This window comes from Primulina eburnea, chromosome 8 (assembly GCF_022965805.1).
Source record: "Primulina eburnea isolate SZY01 chromosome 8, ASM2296580v1, whole genome shotgun sequence".
Lineage (NCBI taxonomy): Eukaryota > Viridiplantae > Streptophyta > Magnoliopsida > Lamiales > Gesneriaceae > Primulina > Primulina eburnea.
The window spans coordinates 41,275,452-41,296,983 of NC_133108.1; the positions used below are offsets into that span (position 1 = coordinate 41,275,452).

At 32.9% G+C, this 21,532-nt stretch overlaps 1 protein-coding gene and 1 pseudogene across 2 annotated transcripts; both read right to left on the reverse strand.

Moving 5' to 3' along the window:
- Positions 1–804: 804 nt before the first annotated feature.
- On the reverse strand, positions 805–4,675 carry LOC140839824 (phenylalanine ammonia-lyase-like; annotated as a pseudogene).
- On the reverse strand, positions 805–20,623 carry LOC140839823 (phenylalanine ammonia-lyase-like). 2 transcript variants are annotated; one of them, XR_012119801.1, is made up of 3 exons: positions 20,100–20,623; positions 16,796–18,614; positions 805–1,036 (listed from the first exon to the last, which is right to left on the reverse strand). XR_012119801.1 is itself a non-coding variant. In XM_073206781.1 (2 exons), the coding sequence occupies exons 1-2, from the start codon at positions 20,483–20,485 to the stop codon at positions 16,862–16,864; spliced, it is 2,139 nt and encodes a 712-aa protein (XP_073062882.1). In that variant the 5' UTR covers positions 20,486–20,623; the 3' UTR covers positions 16,724–16,861. The 2 variants fall into 2 exon arrangements, 1 of the variants encoding a protein (XP_073062882.1); XM_073206781.1 differs by lacking the exon at positions 805–1,036 and having other exon boundaries at positions 16,724–18,614.
- Positions 20,624–21,532: the final 909 nt, after the last annotated feature.

Consider the following 21,532-nt stretch of genomic DNA (forward strand, 5'->3'; position numbering starts at 1 on the left):
TTTGGTATATCAATTAAAAAAATAAGAAAAAAAATAACTTGATGTTTACAAAATAAAGACTTCTATCTATTAAGTCCACATTTGACCTACATTAAAATTTTAACACTTTATTAATATATAGACATATATATAATTATTAAAACAGACCATGACACCACCATGACATCAAAAATTAGTAACTCTATCTTTCTTAAACTTAATATTATAGTATAGATAACAGTCTCTGGCTGCTGGGGTGGGATATGGCATACCCAATTTGTCGAAGTGTTTTTCAATGTCCAATCGAGTCGCCAATGTCTAGACTATGTAATGTATTCTATCCGAACGACTATTATGACTAGTCGGATGAGTTCTTTTTTATGGACATAACTTGTAAATAGTCTACATAAATCATAAATATCGAAATGTACAAGTACATATTGACTTAAATGAGATTTTCTAATCGAGACGTGAGAAAGATTTGATCAAATATTTTGAAATGGAGCTCCGATTATCTCAAGTAATAATACCACAATAATTCCTTCTAAGCTTCTGTCTGTCTATCATTTGCTCATTTATATACGGCAAAAACTTGTGTGAGACGATCTCACGGGTTGTATTTGTGAGACAGATCTCTTATTTGGGTCACCCATGAAAAAGTATTACTTTTTATGCTAAGAGTATTACTTTTTATTGTAAATATGGGTAGGGTTGACCCGTCTCACAGATTATAATCCGTGAGACGGTCACACATGAAATCCACTCTTTATATACCTATTATCTCTTCCCTATTCTGCACGAGAAGAAAAATTTAGAGTGAAAAGATGAATTAGCAATTCTTTAATTCGACATTTATAATAGAAATTTACTTCCATGCATTTTTATAATAATAATATTATACATAATTTCATAGTTAATTACAATATTGTTCACCCCTTTAGATCCATAAGAATGACAAATCTCGATTCCAAAGTTGTGTCGCACATTCTTTCAAGAAAATGTGGTATATATCAATAATAACTAAAGATTTTCCAATTTGTTCCATATTATCGTTCGCCTTATACATGGATACAACCTTTTACATCCAACAACAAGAGACAACATAACCAAAAAAAAAATTTGAATTCTTGAAATAAAAAGGAACTAGCATATAGGAAGTGGTGCACCATTCCAACCCTCAAGGCATTTAAACAAAGGATCCACAATGAGCCCCTTGCTCATTGCCGTGAACACCTTCTCGCACTCCTCCCCCGGGGAGGTAATCTTTTCTCCGGTCAAGAACTGAGTCCCCAGTTCCCCTCGAATGAACTTGTACAATGGGTATGATCTACATTCAGTGATTCTGTTGGGAATAGCCGGATTTCCACTCTCAAGGGCGATTCTCGCGCCCTCGACTTCTTTGGGCAGTAGGGCCTTCAGTTCATCCTCGAAAGATTCGATCTTTTGGAAGATGGACATGTTTGAATTCTTCTCATTTTCGCCGTTTTTCAGTGCGTGGTCGACAAGAACTTGTCTGAGTTTCTGCATCAATGGGTAGGTTGCGCTGCAGGGGTCGTCGATATATGTGAAGACATACTCACGATCCACTATGCGAAGCAAGTCCTTCTCGCAAAATCTTGATGGATGAAGCTCCCCATTGGATCCTGTAGTTAGTGTTCTTTTAGCGACTTGGCTGACAATATTCTTGACAGAAAATCTCAAGTTCTCCTCCAAATGCCTCAAATCAATGGCTTGACACAGCGCGATTAGGTACGTTGACAACATGAGTTTTAAGATATCCAATGCTTCAACCGTTTTTCGTGAAGATATCAAACCTAAGGAGTTCACATCTTGGTTGTGTTGCTCGGCACTTTGAACGTGGTTCGTGACTGGATTTGCCAAGAACTGAAGCTCAGAACAGTATGCAGCCATAGCAATTTCAGCTCCCTTGAATCCATAGTCCAAGCTCGGGTTTCTCCCACCAGAAAGGTTAGAAGGAAGCCCATTGTTGTAGAAATCATTAACCAATTCCGAAAACTGAGCAAACATCAACTTCCCAATCGAAGCAACTGGCCAATCTGGTGTTATCCATCGACACTCCAATGGGGGTACCTTGGAAATTGCCACCATGCAAGGCTTTGTTTCTTGATACATCAATCAATGGGTTATCGTTGACCGAGTTGATTTCCCTCTCGATCATCTTGGTGGCGGAGCGAATGACCTCTATTTGAGGTCCGAGCCACTGAGGTGACGTTCTGAGAGCATATCTATCTTGCTTGGGTTTCTGCAAAGGATCTGTTTCGTGCAACTTCTGAGCGGCCTTCACATAGGCACTTCCATCAAGAATGTGTTCCATCACAGCAGCGGCCTCGATTTGGCCAGGATGATGCTTCAACTTATGCGTCAAATGGTCGGTGAATTCCGGCTTCCCATTCATAACCTCGGCGAAAATCGCAGACATAACTTCAGACAACACACCAAGAATGTTAGCCTCGTAAAGGGCGATGGAGGCCAGTCCAGAACCTACAGCCGTTCCATTGACAAGCGCCAGGCCTTCCTTAGGCTGCAACTCGAAGAACCCACCATCTATTCCGGCTAGTTTAAATGCTTCCTCCGGATTCAAGGATTCGCCATTCGGGCCAACCGCTTTGGAGTTTGGGCGACCAGTCAAGAGCCCGGCAATGTAGGATAAGGGCACGAGATCACCTGAGGCATGTGATGGTGCCACGAAGCGGCAAGCACGGTGTGATGTTGGTGTTCAGGAATTTGGTGATTGCTTCCAAGATTTCGAACCGGATGCCGGAGTACCCTTGGAGAAGGGTGTTGATTCGAACTAGCATGGCTGCTCGAGTAGCTGAATGTGGCAGAGTGTGGCAAGTTTCAGGTTCCGTGTCCAAAAATTCCAGCATTCAAGAACCTGTTACAATACAGATGATTTACAAGACCATAAAAAAGATTTGCTTACCAAAATTTGAATCCTAATCAATTATTCTAATTAAACCATAATATTACACTTCTATTTTTTCCTCGATGAGATAACAATAACTAGTCAAAGATTCTTTTAGAATAATATTTTTAAAAAGATTATTAAATTAGACTTCATACAATAAATAAACATGTTTCTCAAAAAATAATTGATCATCTCTCCATGCTCTGCAGGAACTAAAAAACTACAGCCGCAGTAATAATATTTTCTATGCATCATTATGATAACAAAAAATGCATTGGAAAAATAAAAATATATTATCCATACGTAAATACTAGTATGTTTTAACTCTTTGAGTTTATCGATAATATTTTAAGAAAATCTCTTTTCCTTGGGCTATATTTGGATAAAACCACCGAGTGATTAATAATCAATACTTCTTATAAATATACATATAAGCATGACAATATAAAAGCAAAAAAGCCATAAATTTCCAGCAGTGGCCGATCTGTCACTTGAAATAATTAAACATAAAATATTATATTATAAATAATTCGAAAAAAAATTAAATATCACCGGCCAGCTTGCAGGTTGACAAGGAACAGAGGAATTGTCTAGCGAAGGGTTACTACACTTGCTCAATTATGGGAACCATGTAAAACTGTTTGAGTTGGAGCTTTAGGACAATGTTTGGAGAAATAAAAATATATATTTGGCCTTATTTTGGAACTTAGATCATTATAGCCGGATAAAATCATATTAAAATCTATGTTGATATATACTTGGGCAGAAATATAATCTAAATAATTATCTTTTGTCCCCAAAAATATGATTTGAAAATTTGCATATCCCACTGTCCGGGTATTATTAACTACATGCCAGAGGTTTACACCTCGTTTCTCACCTTCAAATTATTTTGGAGTCAAATAGATTTTATTTACAAGTGATCCCCCCCTACCGAAGTTGTCTTTAACAGCATAAAATTGTTTACTAATCATAATATATTTTGATAAATACTTTTATGGAATATATATAGCTCCATCTATATATATATATATACACACAAAATGTTGAAATATATATATATACAATACAAAATGTTGAAATATATATAAAGAATTTTTTTTTAACCAAAATGGTATGGATCATTTTAACATGACTAGAATCTAAGTCAAATTTGGAAGGTTAAGAGAGATGGAAAAACGACAGCAAATAATAATAACCAGGCAATTCAAAAAATAAATGCGAAAATCAAACTTACGAAAAATATTAATCGTATATACCTTATGAGTTCCTTCTGAAGAGCACCGCCTTGCTTCGTCCGACGGTGGGAGGTGGCGCCAAAACCGGTGGTGACTCCATAACTATCAGTCCCTTTGTTCATGCTGTCCATCACCCAGTCACTGCTAGCCTTGACACCCTCTCTGGCCGCCTCCGCCAGCTCCACCGCCACAGCATTATCCCTGGCGGCGATCGCTGCCACCTGGGCTATCGTCAGGGTCTCGCCGCCGAGCTTCACAATCGGCTTCCTGTGCTCCTCCACCATCTTCTTCACAGCATCCAGGTGGCTCCCCATCATCGACTCCGCCGCCGCACCCCAGTTCAATGGATCCTTGGGGATGCAAAACCCGTTAGAGTGGTGGCAATTTTCCTTCATGGCGGCGGCCATTGGCGGAGATTATGAGAATTTAATGGAAGACGGTTGGGAGAGAAAACACCAGTTTGTCACACGCACTGGAAGAAAGATTTCTTGGGTGGATTGTTTTGTTGGGAGAGTTGGTGAAGTGTAGTTGGCAAAGCCTGTGGCCTTAAATAGAGGGGATTCGTGTTGCCTCTGCCTCGGCCACTAAATTATTCTATTATATTATTATTATTGATTAAATTTTGTGTGTGACGATGTTATATATATTCGTAATATATGTTAATTTTATTTATATTTATAAATAAAAAATAATAATTTTGACATAAAAATAATATTTATAATCCAAATAAAATATCAGTATTATAAAATTGATTTGTGAAACAATCTCTCCAAAATTTGTGTAATTTTTAATATATAAACCTAATATAAGGAAAATTCATCTACATTTTTTGATTGACATATTTCGATTATACTATATTTATTCCAATTTGCATTTTTTTTAAATTAATTCTCTAATGTTGATCATAAAAGTAAGCGTAAATTGGATTGAGTGAAAGTGGAGGAAATAACCATAACAACGATACATCATAATATATATATTCTTACCAACCAATCTTAGAATTTAATATATATAAATATATATTATATCAGACAAAGGAAATATATTAAATTTTATAGAATTTGTCTCGTAAGCGTCGTGTGCAATATTAAACGTACGGGTTTTGGTAGGTGGATTTTGGCATGAGAGGAAAGAGTGGGGCAGCAAGTCATATGTGAAGGGTTTGTTGAGTATTGATCTGGGTCGTTGGTTTGGTATGTTTGGATGGTGCAGATTTGAGGAAGTGGGTGTGGATTTGAAATTTGTTTTTTATATATTAATTTAATTTTTTATCACATAAACGTTGGGATAATGTGGTGTGGTTGGTAGGAAGTGGGAATGGGATTGGCTAAACGTAGGAGACTTAAATTATTTATTTAATTATTTATTCTGCTGTTTTTTATTGTATTTCTCGGGTTGATGATCAAGAGATTTTGACCTGGGGACATTCATTTCGGAGACATGACATATTCTATCAGACATTATTTTTAAAAAAAAGCACGATCTTTTCTTATATATTATAAATACCATTAAATTAGATAATAAGGAAAAAGTCGTATTTTCCATATGAATTGTAGTACTCTCGTATAATATTTAGGAAGATTTTGTTTGGTTTAAATGATTTGATTATGAGATGGGGTGACAGTTATTATAAATAAGTATAAAAAAATTGGAGCTTCACTCGAAACTAGAACATAGATAGCATGAAAAATGTGTATTTCAATTTACACATGCGTTGCCTCCGAGATTATTCTTAAAAGAAATGCTTAATCTGAATTGCTATATGAGTTAATTATAATCGTTATAAATTATTTGGAATATAAATTTATAACTAACGTGAAAAACGGACATTACTTACAACAACACATAACTCGTGAAAAACGAAGTATTTTTAGTTATGGAGAATCTAGATGCAGTTCCTACATAATCAACACATCATTTGAAAAGCGATGTTCACATTGCCGTCTAAACGATTGAAGAGAATCCATGAGACTCTTACATAATCATGTGGTAGCTTCCATGTATTTAACACTTTTGTAGCGAAGTAGAATAATTTCAAAAAATTATTAATATAATGTAGCAATCAACAAAATACTACCCTAAATCAAAACTTTAACTTAGAAGGAAATTTTTTTTAGCTCGATTAATTTATGATAATAATTATTATTATTGTCGTTTCACATACATAGACAATAATTTCGTTTTAATTATTTTTTATCACTACATGTGAAGTGTGGACAAACTTTATTCAATTTCGAATGATAATAATAAAATATAAAATAAATAAACTTCTGCGGTTGCTTTGACTAAGCTGACCAGTATATGAAGGCTCTGACTAATGGTCAAACTTTCCTCCACTTTCTTTTGTTTCGTAATTGCTTAGTAAAAACTATTGTGAATTATTTGCCACTTTTCTTCTTATGAAATTTGTGTATAATTTCCCTTCCTTATACACACGAAAGACTTGATCCTTATAGCTATATTATTTCGTTTCACATTAGTGTCAATAATATTAGAAATTCATTTATATATATATATATATAATTATATATATATATAAATGAATTTCTAATATTATTGACACTATCGCAAAAAAAATTATCGTTTTATGTTGAATTTTTGGAAAACTAATATTGGGTGAATGAGAAATTAACGAAGAAATCGAGTTTGCGGAATGAGGACTTGTTGGATGTTAGTTGGGATTTGGGAAGGCAATCCAATCCTGATAATCTTGTTGGAGTCTGCTACTTCAGTTTACAGCTTGTTCATTGAATTAAAATTCCCCTAATAAAATGTTTTTCATGACACTTATCTTTTCACTAAATTGAAATTCTTCTATGATAAATAATAACAATAATAGTAAATAAATAGATTGAAATACTTCTGATATCTACTGAATGAGTTTTCCTGAGCCAAAGTAGTGGGAATGTTACATTTACGTTGTCATAGCAAAGTGCAAATGACTTGTTTAGGGGAATAATTGAGTCAAGCTATCGTGAGTAGCTCGTAATCGACTAGGTAAAAACTCGACTCGAACTAGATTTGATCAAGCTTGAGCAGCTCGACCTTTCACTCGAGTTGAGTTTAAGTTTTAATTCTTTCTATTCGAGTAGCTCGCTAACTACTCGATGAGTTGTGTATATTAAATTTAAATTTTAAAATTATACTAGAAAAATTATCGGGCTTTTCGAGCTCGAGTAACTCGATATTTTCACAGAGTCGAGCTCAATCGAATTCGAGTCGAACTCACAAAATTTAAATCGAGTCAGAGTGCTATGATACTCGACTCGTTTGCACCCAAGTTTTGCCCGATTAATCTCTTTGATTAACTTTACGTTGAATATCATATAATTTTTTAGAATTTACGTCGTTTTATCAAGCTATATAAGCATCTTCTTGTCAGAACTCTTTCAAATATATATTAATATTTTTTGCGTTTAGATCATTACTCTATTTATATTTTTTAAATAATTAAAACTATATATTTTCCCGTAAATCGATTTTCTAGTTTATCTGTCCGGAACGATAGGCGCTTCATATATACTTTTATTGCTACTTGTTCACATTTGTAGATTTTCCAATAAAGCTTATTAAAAATGTAACATAGATTTCTTACAGACAATTAAACAAGACACTATGTTTCCACGAACATTTGTAGATTTTCCAATAAAGCTTATTAAAAATGTAACATAGATTTCTTACAGACAATTAAACAAGACACTATGTTTCCACGAACATCTTGCGATGATGTCCGTCTCAGAGGTGTTGGACAACTAATGAGTAACATATCAAAATTATATATATTATGAACTCGTGGCTCCCACTAACTTGAAAAAAATACTTGAAGAAACTAAATATATGCTCATTTCGAAGCAAGTTACACCAAGAAACGTACATCACATGGAAGACTGGCAGACTAAAATCGTGGGTTACACAACTAGGTGGGATGCTGGTAAAGTTTCGGAAGATTACAACAATAACGTGCATCACTTTTTTTTTTCTCTATAATATTGATAATGACACCTTAATTTGTTTGAAATTTAAATATAGCAGAGGGTTGAGTCAGTACACCTAACTTTATAACCTAACTTTATAACCCATCAGAAAGTTAGATTATTCAGTTTTTTTTTTAATATATATATAATTGGTCAAAATATTTAAATAAGACTGGTAAGTGTGGGATATCATGCACTTATTTTTTCTTTCTTTCATTTAAAAAAAAAAAAAAAATTATCCCATATCATCGTTAACATGTTTCCTTTTTCGTTTATGCATCTTCCAGCAATTCACTAGGTATCAAATGAATCTACTGGCAGAGCTTTGATTCACAATTCTCTGTTCGAACATATGCTAATTTGAGTTTGAGTTTGAGTTTACCAAATTTGTTTTATGTTAGTATTTTCCCACACGAAAGTCGTATTTTTCTGTGCAAAGTATGTGAGACCTCGAGATTAAATAGCTTAGATGGCATTTTGGTACATAAGTTGAAAAATATTCAATTTATTTTGATGGCATTTTCGTAAATAAGTTGAAAAATAATGAATTAATTTTAAGGGTAAAATGGTAAAGAGTGATATATCTTTTTCATATGAAGCCCAAATGATTTGAGATTTGGAAATGACGTAGAAAACTAAAAGATATAGAAGTTCATGTTTTGAGTTTTGGAAAATTTGATCGTTTGACTGATCCGAAGAGATATATCGATGTTAAAATGTTAAATAGTATATATTATATTATATTATATTATATTATAGATTATATTATATTATTATTATTAATATAATATAATATTAAAAAATATAAAAAAATTAAAAAATAATAAAATTGAGACGGTGGAATTGAAACCGTACAAGCTTTCGTGCGACAGAGGTGAGAGGAGGAGAGGGGAGAGATTTCGATTTTCTTTTCGATCGTGTGACTTATCGGTTTATTCAATCGACGGATCGACTTCAGATCTAGAATCTTTGACACGAGGTCTTCGATTTGAGGTATAAATTTTATATTTTTGGTGATGTTTGAAATTCGTCGATTTTTGGAATAAATCCGATAAATTGTTAAATCATATTGGAATCGAAGATTGTTGAATAATGTATGATTTTAACGAAGAAGAGATGATTATAGTGATGTTATTTTGAATTATTCCTGATTTATTATAATTAGGGAATTTTAATTGTTGGATTGAGATTGAAGAATTATTTGTCGGTTATATATGTAGTAGAATAACCGACAATAAACTCGTATTCAAAGTCAGAATTTTATTATGATATGATTGGATTTGATATGAATTTTTGGAGTTTCAAACGATATTTGAAACTCATATTAATGATTTTGGAGTATGTTATTGATTGGAATGAGTATGTTATTGATGTAGATAAAGTGTAATATCAATATCTTCAGGCTACATCAACTAGAAACGAATAATTGAGGTATGTTGCGACCGGATAACATACGACAGGTATCTGTATTATATGATATATGTTGGAATGATTTGATTGATTGGATTGAGAATATGTGTCTATATGTCTATTTGTTGATTTATGTGGCATACATGACATTGAGATTGAGATATCGATGTATAAAATAAATGTTATGTTAACACAGATCATTTGATGCATACATCGTTACATGACATGCACGTTGAGCTATGATCCTTGGATACCCTGATATGATTTGATTGGATTCTGGGGTTTGTGAACACAATTGCTATGCTGGTATTATATGACCCGTAAAGCATAGACATTTGTGGCCCCAATGATTGGATATGAGATTTGGGATTTGATGGCGCTTTGTCGACGCTATCATACGAGTATCCCTTATTGAGGTCGGTGTGCCAGCTCGAGCATTGATTTGATAGTGATTCGTTTGATTCTGACATGTGCTCAGTGGATGAGCATTTGAACATATACCTCCACGACATACATGCATTGCATACTATATATCATTGTTTAGATATCAGTGATATATGATTGGTTGTTCCATACGGAGCTTTGCTCACCCCCAAGGGGGCTGTTGTTGTCTTTGTGTGTGGACAATAGCAGGTACTCCAGGATATCAGGAGACCGGAGAGGGTACTTCTGGAGGGAGCCACAACTTGGGCTGAGGTTTTATGTTTATGTCTTGTTCTCAGTATATATGTATATGTATCTATATACCGGGGCATGTCCCGAGAATATGAGATGTTTGTATGTGATTGGTTTTGATTACGTGTGGGCATGTTTATGATGTGTGATGAAATACTATTTTTAGTATTCAATTAAAATGATATGGGCTCATTGTAAAGAAAATTTAAACTCGTTTTTCGCTGTAATTAGTTAACCCTAATCAGAGTGCATTGTAATAACGATTAGGAGCTAAGGGCCCCACAAAGTATCACTCCGGTGAACCAGAATTAAAAACAAAATAAACTTACTGCGCGATCAAGATCTAATTTTGACTACTTGAATTATCAAAACCTAAAATAAATATGCAAATTAAATTATAAGATGAATATTAATTTCCTTCTATATATCTTTAGCATGTCATTATCGCTTTTACTTCTGCATAATCGTCAACAAAAGGTGAGCCTTGTCGTCATTAATATATGTAGCGACACCTGAACAGGATAGGTAGCAATTGCAGTGAAAATTCATAGTGATTTCCTTCCCAATATGAAAATTTGTATTGATTTCAGTAAGACCCAACAAGTGGAATTCGTGAGAATTTTCTCCGGTGAAGTTTTCTATAAATATTTTTAGACTGTCTTCTTATATTTATTTTATTTTCTGAAGTTTCAATCCAACATTCTCCTATTTAATTATTTTTGCTTCGAACTTTCATCGTCATTTCAAAATCCTCTTGTGATTATATTCGAACCACTACAAAAGAAACGAGGATTTGTAACCGAAATTAGTAATTTGATACTGAAGTTAGTAATATCGGTCGTTAAATTTATTTTCGTTATGTTTTATAATTTAATATTATTTTATAAAAATTTGAAGTCAACGTTCCAACCATTGAATTAATTAGATCGTCAATTTTTTTTAAATACTTTGAAATTAGATTGAATCGATCTTCAAATTAAATTTTTTGATGTTTATTATATCATATAATTCATCAAAAACAAACTAATGTTGTATTATATTATTACATAATATAATATAGTTAAGTTTTTTAAATGTCTATTATAACAGAAACCCAAAGTATTAAAATATATTATTGTTCTTATAATCAAATCGATATCCCCTGTCTTATTTTGTTAATGAAAAAATAAATAAATGTACTTGACATGTCACTTTATGTCGAATTTTTGTATAAATAGATTAATTAACACACACACACACACACGAAATTGTTTTTCATAATATTTAATTAGACTTTGTTTAAAATATTAATTTAATAATATTTAAATTAAATATTGTTTATTTAAATAAAAAATAAAATAAATTAATGTGCAACATTTTAATTAGTAACTGTAGGTTTAATTGGGAAAATATTTTTTTACGTGTATTATTTTTTAATATTCTTTTGGCATGAAAAACTACATAATAAATTTCTAAAAATAACATTAAAATAAATAAGAGTTTTATTAAAAGATTTGTGTGGTGGCCCCCTTTATATTTATTGTATCTGAATAATAATGCAAAGTCTAATATTTTATTTAATCATCTATTTTTGGGTTCATCTTGGTATTTTTATATAATTTACATGCTAGGTGTTCAAGTTTCTGATCAAAGAGAGAAATTTAGAGACGCGTATGGAGCTGAAGTTCGTTCTGCAACAATTAATTGCGATACAATTACTTCACGGCTCGCGACATGTGTTCTCTTCATTTCCTATTATTTTAATATATATATATATATATATATATATATATATATATATATATATATATATTTACTAGAAAGAAAAATTTAAATATATATATAAGGTAATTAAATGCCTAATTATTATATTCGACAAATATTTTTGTGTTAAAATTACTTATATTATGTACATATAAAAAATTACTTGGGCGAATTTAATGAGATGTATCCCTACTTGAATTTCAAATGATGATAGGATGAATCAATATGTAAATAAATAAGACAAAATACTAAAACTCACGTGAAACGGTTTTATAGGTTATTTTTATTAAATATGTCTTTTTTTTGGATCATCTATGAAAATGTATTACTTTTTATCTCAAAAATATTAATTTTTATACTAAATATGAATAAGATTGACATGTCTGACAGACAAATCTGAGATTATCTCACAAGAAATATATACAAAACCAAATGGTCATCGAATTTGTTTCAAAACCAAATGGTCATCACATTTTTATTTTTAGTAAAATTGTCAAAATGGTCGAACAGGCTCGTCATTTGGGTGATTTGGAATATTGTCAACCCAACTCGTCTATTTGATGGAGTTGGGTGGGCCAACCCATCATTTTTACTTATATTTGACAGGTTGGCCTGCAACCCATCCACAACCCAAAATTTGGTTGGGAATGAAATTGTTAACTGATCAACTCATCTATTTGGGGAAACGGGCCAATCCGAAATACTGACCCGTTCTGATATCTATCATTTTTAACATGTTAAAATTGCATACCAATGTATAAGATTGACCAAAATTGAAAAATGTATTCTAGACAAAAACTTAATTTTCTGTACATCGTTGGGTTGATATTCTAACTTCTTGTGTTCAATGTTTTTATTCAATCTTGTTGCATGAGAAAAGTGACGGGAAGATGTCCAATCAGTAACATCTATACTATATCTATACTATATTATTAAGTGTGAGGACATGATAATAACTATCTAGAGAGGACACCGATTTTGTTTTTTCCAATTTTACTCTTATATGATATTAATATTACACTTTGTTTTTTGTTTTTTGTTTTAAATTTAAACACACGCTTTTATTTTTATTTTTTATATTTCACCCATTCAAAATTTTTTTATTTCAACCATTCAAATATCAATTTAGTCCCTCCATAATTTTTCAAATTTCACTTTAATCAATCGATAATGATAAAAAAGATTGTACACGCATGCATCGTGTGTGCAGAATAACTAGTAATAATCATGAAAGAAAGACTAGAACCAGAAATCACAACCAATGTAACATGTACGTCGTTCGGCCCAAAGACCCACAAGCACAGCTCGATATACAATCATAATTCCCCCAAGTGTAGCTAATTACACTGCGAAATCCATGCAAAGAAATTCGTAATTTATTTGTGACATATCAATCAAGAACATCTAAAATTATATCTTTATAAATGTATCTATAATCAATCATTTTCTTGTTTTTTTATAAATTATCTAACATTTCTATATATTGTTAAAACGTGATTAGTAACAATTTTTTTATTGAACGATATTTCACAAACGATTATTTTATTTGATTAAAACAATAATATAAAAAATAATAATACAGAACACATACATTTCATTGGCTTATACCACATATATCCGAGACTGATAGTGTGTGTGTGTGTGTGTTTATAGTGTTTTTCGTCAACTAAACACATGATAATTGTTCTGAATGATGTATCATAGTCAGTCATCCATATATTATAGTTAAATGAGTGATAATGATTTATCAACTCAATAATACATATAGCAATAAATTACTTAGCAGTCTTTAACATTCCATAAATAAACAAAAAAATCAGCTATATATAGACATCAACTAGGTCCTCGCATCAGACAGGGCTTCCAATCTCCTATTATTAAACTCAAAAGATTTCAAATAATATATTTACTATTATATTATAATCCAATAAACTGTATTTCATAATTTTAAAAAATCTCAAGAAAAATTATAAAAAAAAAAGACATATAGACGGCATAGAAAACTTAAACACGTTCTCTAAACCTATGGTATTTAAAATAGAAAAATATTATCTTAAAAAAATTAAAGCAAATACCATATTAGGTATCACACAAAACTTTCAAATGATAAAATTAAAATGTAAATAAAATTAGTCATTTTCAGCTTTAACTCTTATGAAGTATTTTTTTGAAAATATTTTTCAAACTTAAACTTACAATATATTCAAATTCAATGTAAATAATTTAAAAGTGCCACCGATGTAGATTTTGATAGGGAATTTGAAAATGATTGTGTTGGTTTTGGAGTTATTAAGAATGTGAAAAAATGGCTTATTTTTTAGTTATGTAAAGTTCATTACAATTAATTTCAGAATTCGAGATTTGGTCTCAAACTGGGGTTTGTATTATAATACGTCGTTGGTAAATAAGGGTTACATTCGTATGGTTTGAATTTCTATCAGTGGCAAATGATAGGTAGTTGGTCTCAAAGACCGTCCAAATACTATATTATATAACATGTTAATGACACGATCTTTAGAAACTAACATCTTCAAAATGAAAATGTATCAAATATATTGTCAATTTGTGCTTCCGATTATTTTGGCAAGTCCACATTTTTTGTCTGAACTAAAAATAAAAAAATTTCTAACATAAAAATAGATTTAACCATAAGTTATTACATGTATATTTTGTACATAAAAAATAATAAAATATTTTCCTATATGTTTGTGTTTAAATCTTCTTCAAGCATACGTACATGCATGTGTGTGTGTGTGTGTGTGTAATCAAAAGATTGAAACAAGTAAAAAAAAATTGCATGCTATAATGCATCACCAGCTGGGGAAATTATTTCGTTTGATTGCGCAGATACGTCTAAATCGATATATATTTTTTGTGGTCAATCCTTGATTTTAATGATCGCTTTTTGATTCATACGGCGTCCGTTGGCATCCCATGAGAAGCTTTTTTAAGCATCCTAAAATAGAAAAAGAAAAAGAAGATAAAAGAGTTTTTTTTTTTTTTTTTTAATATCGTGAAGTTCTCTTGTATGAGTTAAAAAAATATTTTTTAAGTTATATTCAGGGTTGAGATGGTGAGTATTTTGTTGTAATACTTGTAAAAATTCTCTCTTATAAAGATTTGCAGTAGCTCCGTGGACGTAACCTATATTGGATTAAGCACATAAATATTTGTGCTCTTGTTGATTATTTTATTCCGTAATTTTGGTAATTTTCTATCATCATGATCGTGATCACTTTGTCGTAATCCTCAAAAACTGGAATCGGAGTTTTGTTGTATAATTTTTTAGAATTATGACTATGCTGTGTGGTTGTAGCTTTGTTTATCTTCCACATCAGATAAGGTTTTTTTAGATTTTTTGCTAAGGCTAGATAGCCGATTAGCTGGAGATGATGGATTGGAACCTGGAATCAACAAGTTCAACAGTACAGATTTCACATTATAGTGGTTATAAATTAGAGATTATATTACATCAAACTCTATCAGGAAAGAAGTCGGAAAAGATGGAAGATGATGCATGAGAGCTCCTTGACTGACAGGTGTTAGGGGTAATACGACTGACCTTAACGAAGAACGTAACACATAATGTGGTTGATGCAAAAACTGCAGATGAGATGATGTTCATTTTATCGGACATGTACGAGAAGCCATCAATAAATAACAAAGTATATCTCATGTAAAAGTCATTCAACTTGAAGACAGGAAAATATGTTTAAGTGGCTGCACATATCAATGAGTTCAGCACGATTGTTACTGTCAACATCGATTGAAAGATTTTGATGATGAGATTCATGCACTTATTCTTTTGGTGTCTTTAAAAAATGATTGAGAATCGATGCGGACAGCTGTTAACAATTTTATTGGAAAAAGAAATCAACGATTCAATGATATTAGATATCAAATTCTTGTTGAAGAAGTTCACATGATAGATTCGAGTGAAGGAACATCATCGAGTTCTCTTCTAAATCTCGATAACAAATGAAGGAGTTGGAGTGGCGAAATGAATTCTAACTAACGACATGATAGATTACGTGGTTTGGTCAATTTGACCTACGACGGGAGAACAACCAATCTTATTGATTTTCCAAAAAGTTTGAGAGTTACAACAGAGGAATTCTCTAGATACACGATTTGCAAAAATATCAATCCACACTTCTCCTTCCTTCTCTGCTTCTGTCTCTCGCCTTTTTTTTCTCATTGTGTTTCAATCGGTAAAAGAAGATCGTGAAAGAAAAACTGACTTCACCCAACTGATCTCTTCCCTTATATAACTCAACAAGAGACCAGTTTTACAAAAAAACAATATTATCCTTGGCCCAGTCCAATCTATCTTAACAGCCCATAGCCCAAAATATATATTGGTTTAATTGTTGTTTGGTTAAACCATTAACCAATATACGCATGTTTCAATTGGTAAGCCAAATTTTCGAGACATCTTTCAACAAGATGTGAGAAAAACGAAGCCCCGATTATCTTAAGCAAATAATACCACAATAATTCCTCCTAAGCTTCTGTCTATCTATGATTTGCTCATTTATATACCTACTATCTCTCCCCTATTCTGCACAAGTATAATGTAGAATGAAAAGATGAAATATCACTTTTTAATTCCACATTTATAATAGAAATTGATTTCCATGCATATTTTTATAATAATGCTAAACATAATTTCATTTTAAATTTCAACATTATTCACCTCTTTAGATCCATAGGAATGAGAATCTCGATTTCAAAGTTGTGTCACACATTCTTTCAAGAAAACGTGGTATATCCCATACAAGTTAAAGATTTTCGAATTATTTTACATATTATCGTTCACCTTATACATGGTATCACATGCATACAACCTTCAACATCCAACAACAAAAGACAACATAACAATAAAAAAATTGAATTCTTGAAATAAAAAGGAACTAGCATATAGGAAGTGGTGCACCATTCCAACCCTCGAGGCATTTAAACAATGGATCCACAATGAGCCCCTTGCTCATTGCCGTGAACACCTTCTCGCACTCCTCCCCCGGGGAGGTAACTTTTTCTCCGGTCAAGAACTGAGTCCCCAGTTCCTCTCGAATGAACTTGTACAATGGGTATGATCTACATTCAGCGATTTTGTTGGAAATAGCTGGATTTCCACTCTCGAGGGCGATTCTCGCACCCTCGACTTCTTTGGGCAGTAGGGCCTTTAGTTCAGCCTCGAAAGATTCGATCTTTTGGAAGATGAACATGTTGGAATTCTTCTCATTTTCACCATTTTTCAGAGCGTGGTCGAAAAGAACTTGTCTGAGTTTCTGCATCAATGGGTAGGTTGCACTGCAGGGGTCGTCGATATATGTGAAGACATACTCACGATCCACAATGCGAAGCAAGTCCTCCTCGCAAAATCTTGATGGATGGAGCTCCTCATTGGATCCTGTAGTTAGTGTTCTTTTAGCGACTTGGCTGACAATATTCTTGACAGAAAATCTCAAGTTCTCCTCCAAATGCCTCAAATCAATGGCTTGGCACAGCGCGACAAGGTATGTTGACGACATAAGTTTCAAGATATCCAATGCTTCGACCGTTTTTCGTGAAGAGATCAAACCTAAGGAGTTCACATCTTGGTTGTGTTGCTCGGTACTCTGAACGTGGTTCGTGACTGGATTTGCCAAGAACTGAAGCTCAGAACAGTATGCAGCCATAGCAACTTCAGCTCCCTTGAATCCATAGTCCAAGCTCGGGTTTCTCCCACCAGCTGAAAGGTTAGACGGAAGCCCGTTGTTGTAGAAATCATTAACCAATTCCGAAAACTGAGCAAACATCAACTTCCCAATCGAGGCAATGGCCAATCTCGTGTTATCCATCGACACTCCAATGGGGGTACCTTGGAAATTGCCACCATTCAGGGACTTGTTTCTTGATACATCAATCAATGGGTTATCGTTGACCGAGTTGATTTCCCTCTCGATCATCTGGGTGGCGGAGCGAATGACCTCTATTTGAGGTCCGAGCCACTGAGGTGACGTTCTCAGAGCATATTTATCTGGCATGGATTTCTGCAAAGGATCTGTTTCGTGCAACTTCTGAGCGGCCTTCACATAGGCACTTCCATCAAGAATGTGTTCCATCACAGCAGCGGCCTCGATTTGGCCAGGATGATGCTTCAACTTATGCGTCAAATGGTCGGTGAATTCCGGCTTCCCATTCATAACCTCGGCGAAAATCGCAGACATAACTTCAGACAACACACCGAGAATGTTAGCCTCGTAAAGGGCGATGGAGGCCAATCCAGAACCTACGGCCGTTCCATTGACAAGCGCCAGGCCTTCCTTAGGCTGCAACTCGAAGAACCCACCATCTATTCCGGCTAGTTTAAATGTTTCCTCCGGATTCAAGGATTCGCCATTCGGGCCAACCGCTTTGGAGTTTGGGCGACCAGTCAAGAGCCCGGCAATGTAGGATAAGGGCACGAGATCACCTGAGGCTGTGATGGTGCCACGAAGCGGCAAGCACGGTGTGATGTTGGTGTTGAGGAATTTGGTGATGGCTTCCAAGATTTCGAACCGGATGCCGGAGTACCCTTGGAGAAGGGTGTTGATTCGAACTAGCATTGCTGCTCGAGTAGCTGAATGTGGCAGAGTGTGGCAAGTTTCGGTTCCGTTTCCAAATATTCCAGCATTCAAGAACCTGTTACAATACAAATAATTTAGAAGACCATACATAAAAAAGAATCACTTACCGAAATTTGAATCCTAATCAATTATTCGAATTAAATCATAATATTACACATTTATTTTTCCTCGATGAGGTAGCAATAACTAGTCAAAGATTCTTTTAGAATAGTATTTTTAAAAAGATTATTAAATTAGACTTCATACAATAAATAAATAAAAATGTTTCTCAAAAAATAATTATTCTTACTCAAAAAAAAATATATTCTAATATATTTCAATTTATTTACGCATCATTTTAATAACAAAAAAAGGTATTTGAAAAATAAAAATATATATATACGTACGTAAACACTTGCAAATATATTTAACTCTCGGAGTTTATCGATAATATTTTAAGAAAACGTTTTTTATCCTTGGGCTATATTTGGATAAAAACCACCGAGTGATTAATAATCAATACTTCTTATAAATTTACATGTGAGCATGATAATATACAAGCAAAAAAGCCATGAATTTCCAGCTTGCACGCAGCTTGCTGGGAACATAGGAATTGTCTAGCGAAGGGTTACTACTCTCTCTCAATTATGGGAAACATTGTACGAATGTTTGAGTTGGAGCTTTAGGACAATGTTTGGAGAAATAAAAATATATATTTGGTCTTTTTTTGGAACTTAAATCATTATAGCTGGATAAAATCATATTAAGATCTATGTTGATATATTTTTGGACAGAAACATTATAAAAATAACGATCTTTTGTCCCCAAAAATATGATTTGAAAATTTGGATATCCCACTGTCCGGGTATTATTAACTACATGCCCTTGAAATTATTTTAGAGTCAAATAGACTTTTTTTACAGGTGATCCCGATATTTAACTTAAAATTGTTTACTAACCATACTATATTTTGATAAATACTTTTATGGAATATATATTTCTCAATTGGGTCCCCTATGAATTTAAATTTAATATTAATAATAATATCTATATCCGTGCACGATCGTATTTATTATATATATATATATATATATATATATATATATATATATATATATATATATATATATAATATATATATATATATATAAATATATATATATATATATATTATTTTCTTGATCATCAATCATACTTAATTTATATAAGATATATAATTTTAATATACTTCAAATGATGTAATATATGATTATCGATGATTATATAAAATATATATGGTTAGTGAACAATATAACAAAATATTATATATATATATATATATATATATATATATATATATATATATATATATATTATAAAATGTTGAAATATATATAAAGAAATTTTGTAACAAAAACGTACGGATCAAATGATAAAATTTTAACGTAACTAGGGTCTAGTCAAATTTGGAAGGCTAAAAAGATGCATGGAAAAACGACAGCATATAATAATAACCAGACAAAAATTGATTCAAAAAATAAATGCGAAAATCAAACTTAGGAAAAATATTAATCATATACACCTGATGAGTTCCTTCTGAAGAGCACCGCCTTGGTTCGTCCGGCGGTGGGAGGTGGCGCCAAAACCGGTGTTGACTGCATAAGTATCAGTCCCTTTGTTCATGCGGTCCATCACCCAGTCACTGCTAGCCTTGACACCCTCCCTGGCCGCCTCCGCCAGCTCCACCGCCACAGAATTATCCCTAGCGCCGATCGCCGCCACCTGGGCTATAGTCAGGGTCTCGCTGCCTAGCTTCACAACCGGCTTCCTGTATTCCTCCACCATCTTCTTCACAGCATCCAAGTGGCTCCCCATCATCGACTCCGCCGCCGCATCCCAGTATAGTGGATCCTTGGGGATGCAAAACCTATTAGAGCGGCGGTCATTTTCATTCACGGCGGCGGCCATTGGCGGAGATGATGAGAATTTAATGGAATACGATTGGGAGTGAAGACGCCAGATAGTCACACGCACTGGAAGAGATATTTCTTGGGTGGATTATTTTGTAGGATAGTAGGTAATATTTAGTCGTCAAGGCTTGTTGCCTTAAATAGAGGGGATTGGTGTTTCCTCCGCCTCGGCTGCTAAATTCTTTTATTATTAGATTTTTATTATGAAAAAAATATACATATAAAAAAAGGAGTAGATTTATATGAAAATAAATTGATAATTACTTTTAGAGAATCTTGATCGATTTTAATTTTTAATATATAAACTGAGTTTAAAGAAAATTCATTTACATTTTTTGATCGACTTATTTGGATTGCACTATATCTATTCCAATTGGCATTTTTTTGTAAAAAAAATTAATTTTCTAATGTTGCTCCAAGTAAGCGTAACGTGGATTGAGTGAAAGTGGAGGAAATGACCATAACAACTATACATATCTTAGATTATATATATAAAAATATATATTATTTCAGACTAAGGAAATATATGGAATTTCAATGAAGTGGGTGTGGCTTTGAAATTTGATTTTTTATATATTAATTTATTATCGCATAAAGGTTGGAATAATGTGTGTGGTTCGTAGGAAGTGGGACTGGGATTGGGTAAACGTATGAGACTTAAATTAATTATTTAATTATTTTTTCTGGTGTTTTTTATTGTATATCTTGGTTAGATTTTGACTTGGGTAACTCCGAAAAGACATATTTTATTAGACATAATTAAAAAATTAGGAAAAATCTTTGCATATTGTTGGCCCATATATATATACATATTTCTCAAACTTCGTGGCCATAACTCAGACAAAACATAAAAATTGTTCTAGAAGGTCATTATATTAACATCGAGTAACCAAATACATGAATTGAAACAAACATCACATGCTTCCCCGCCATGTTACTTCTTGCAAGTCGAAAACATATTGTTTTAAGTACTTGCCATTGATGCACCTTCCGTGGAGTTCTCCGTCGATATTTGTCAACCAATATGTATTTCCTTCCAACACAC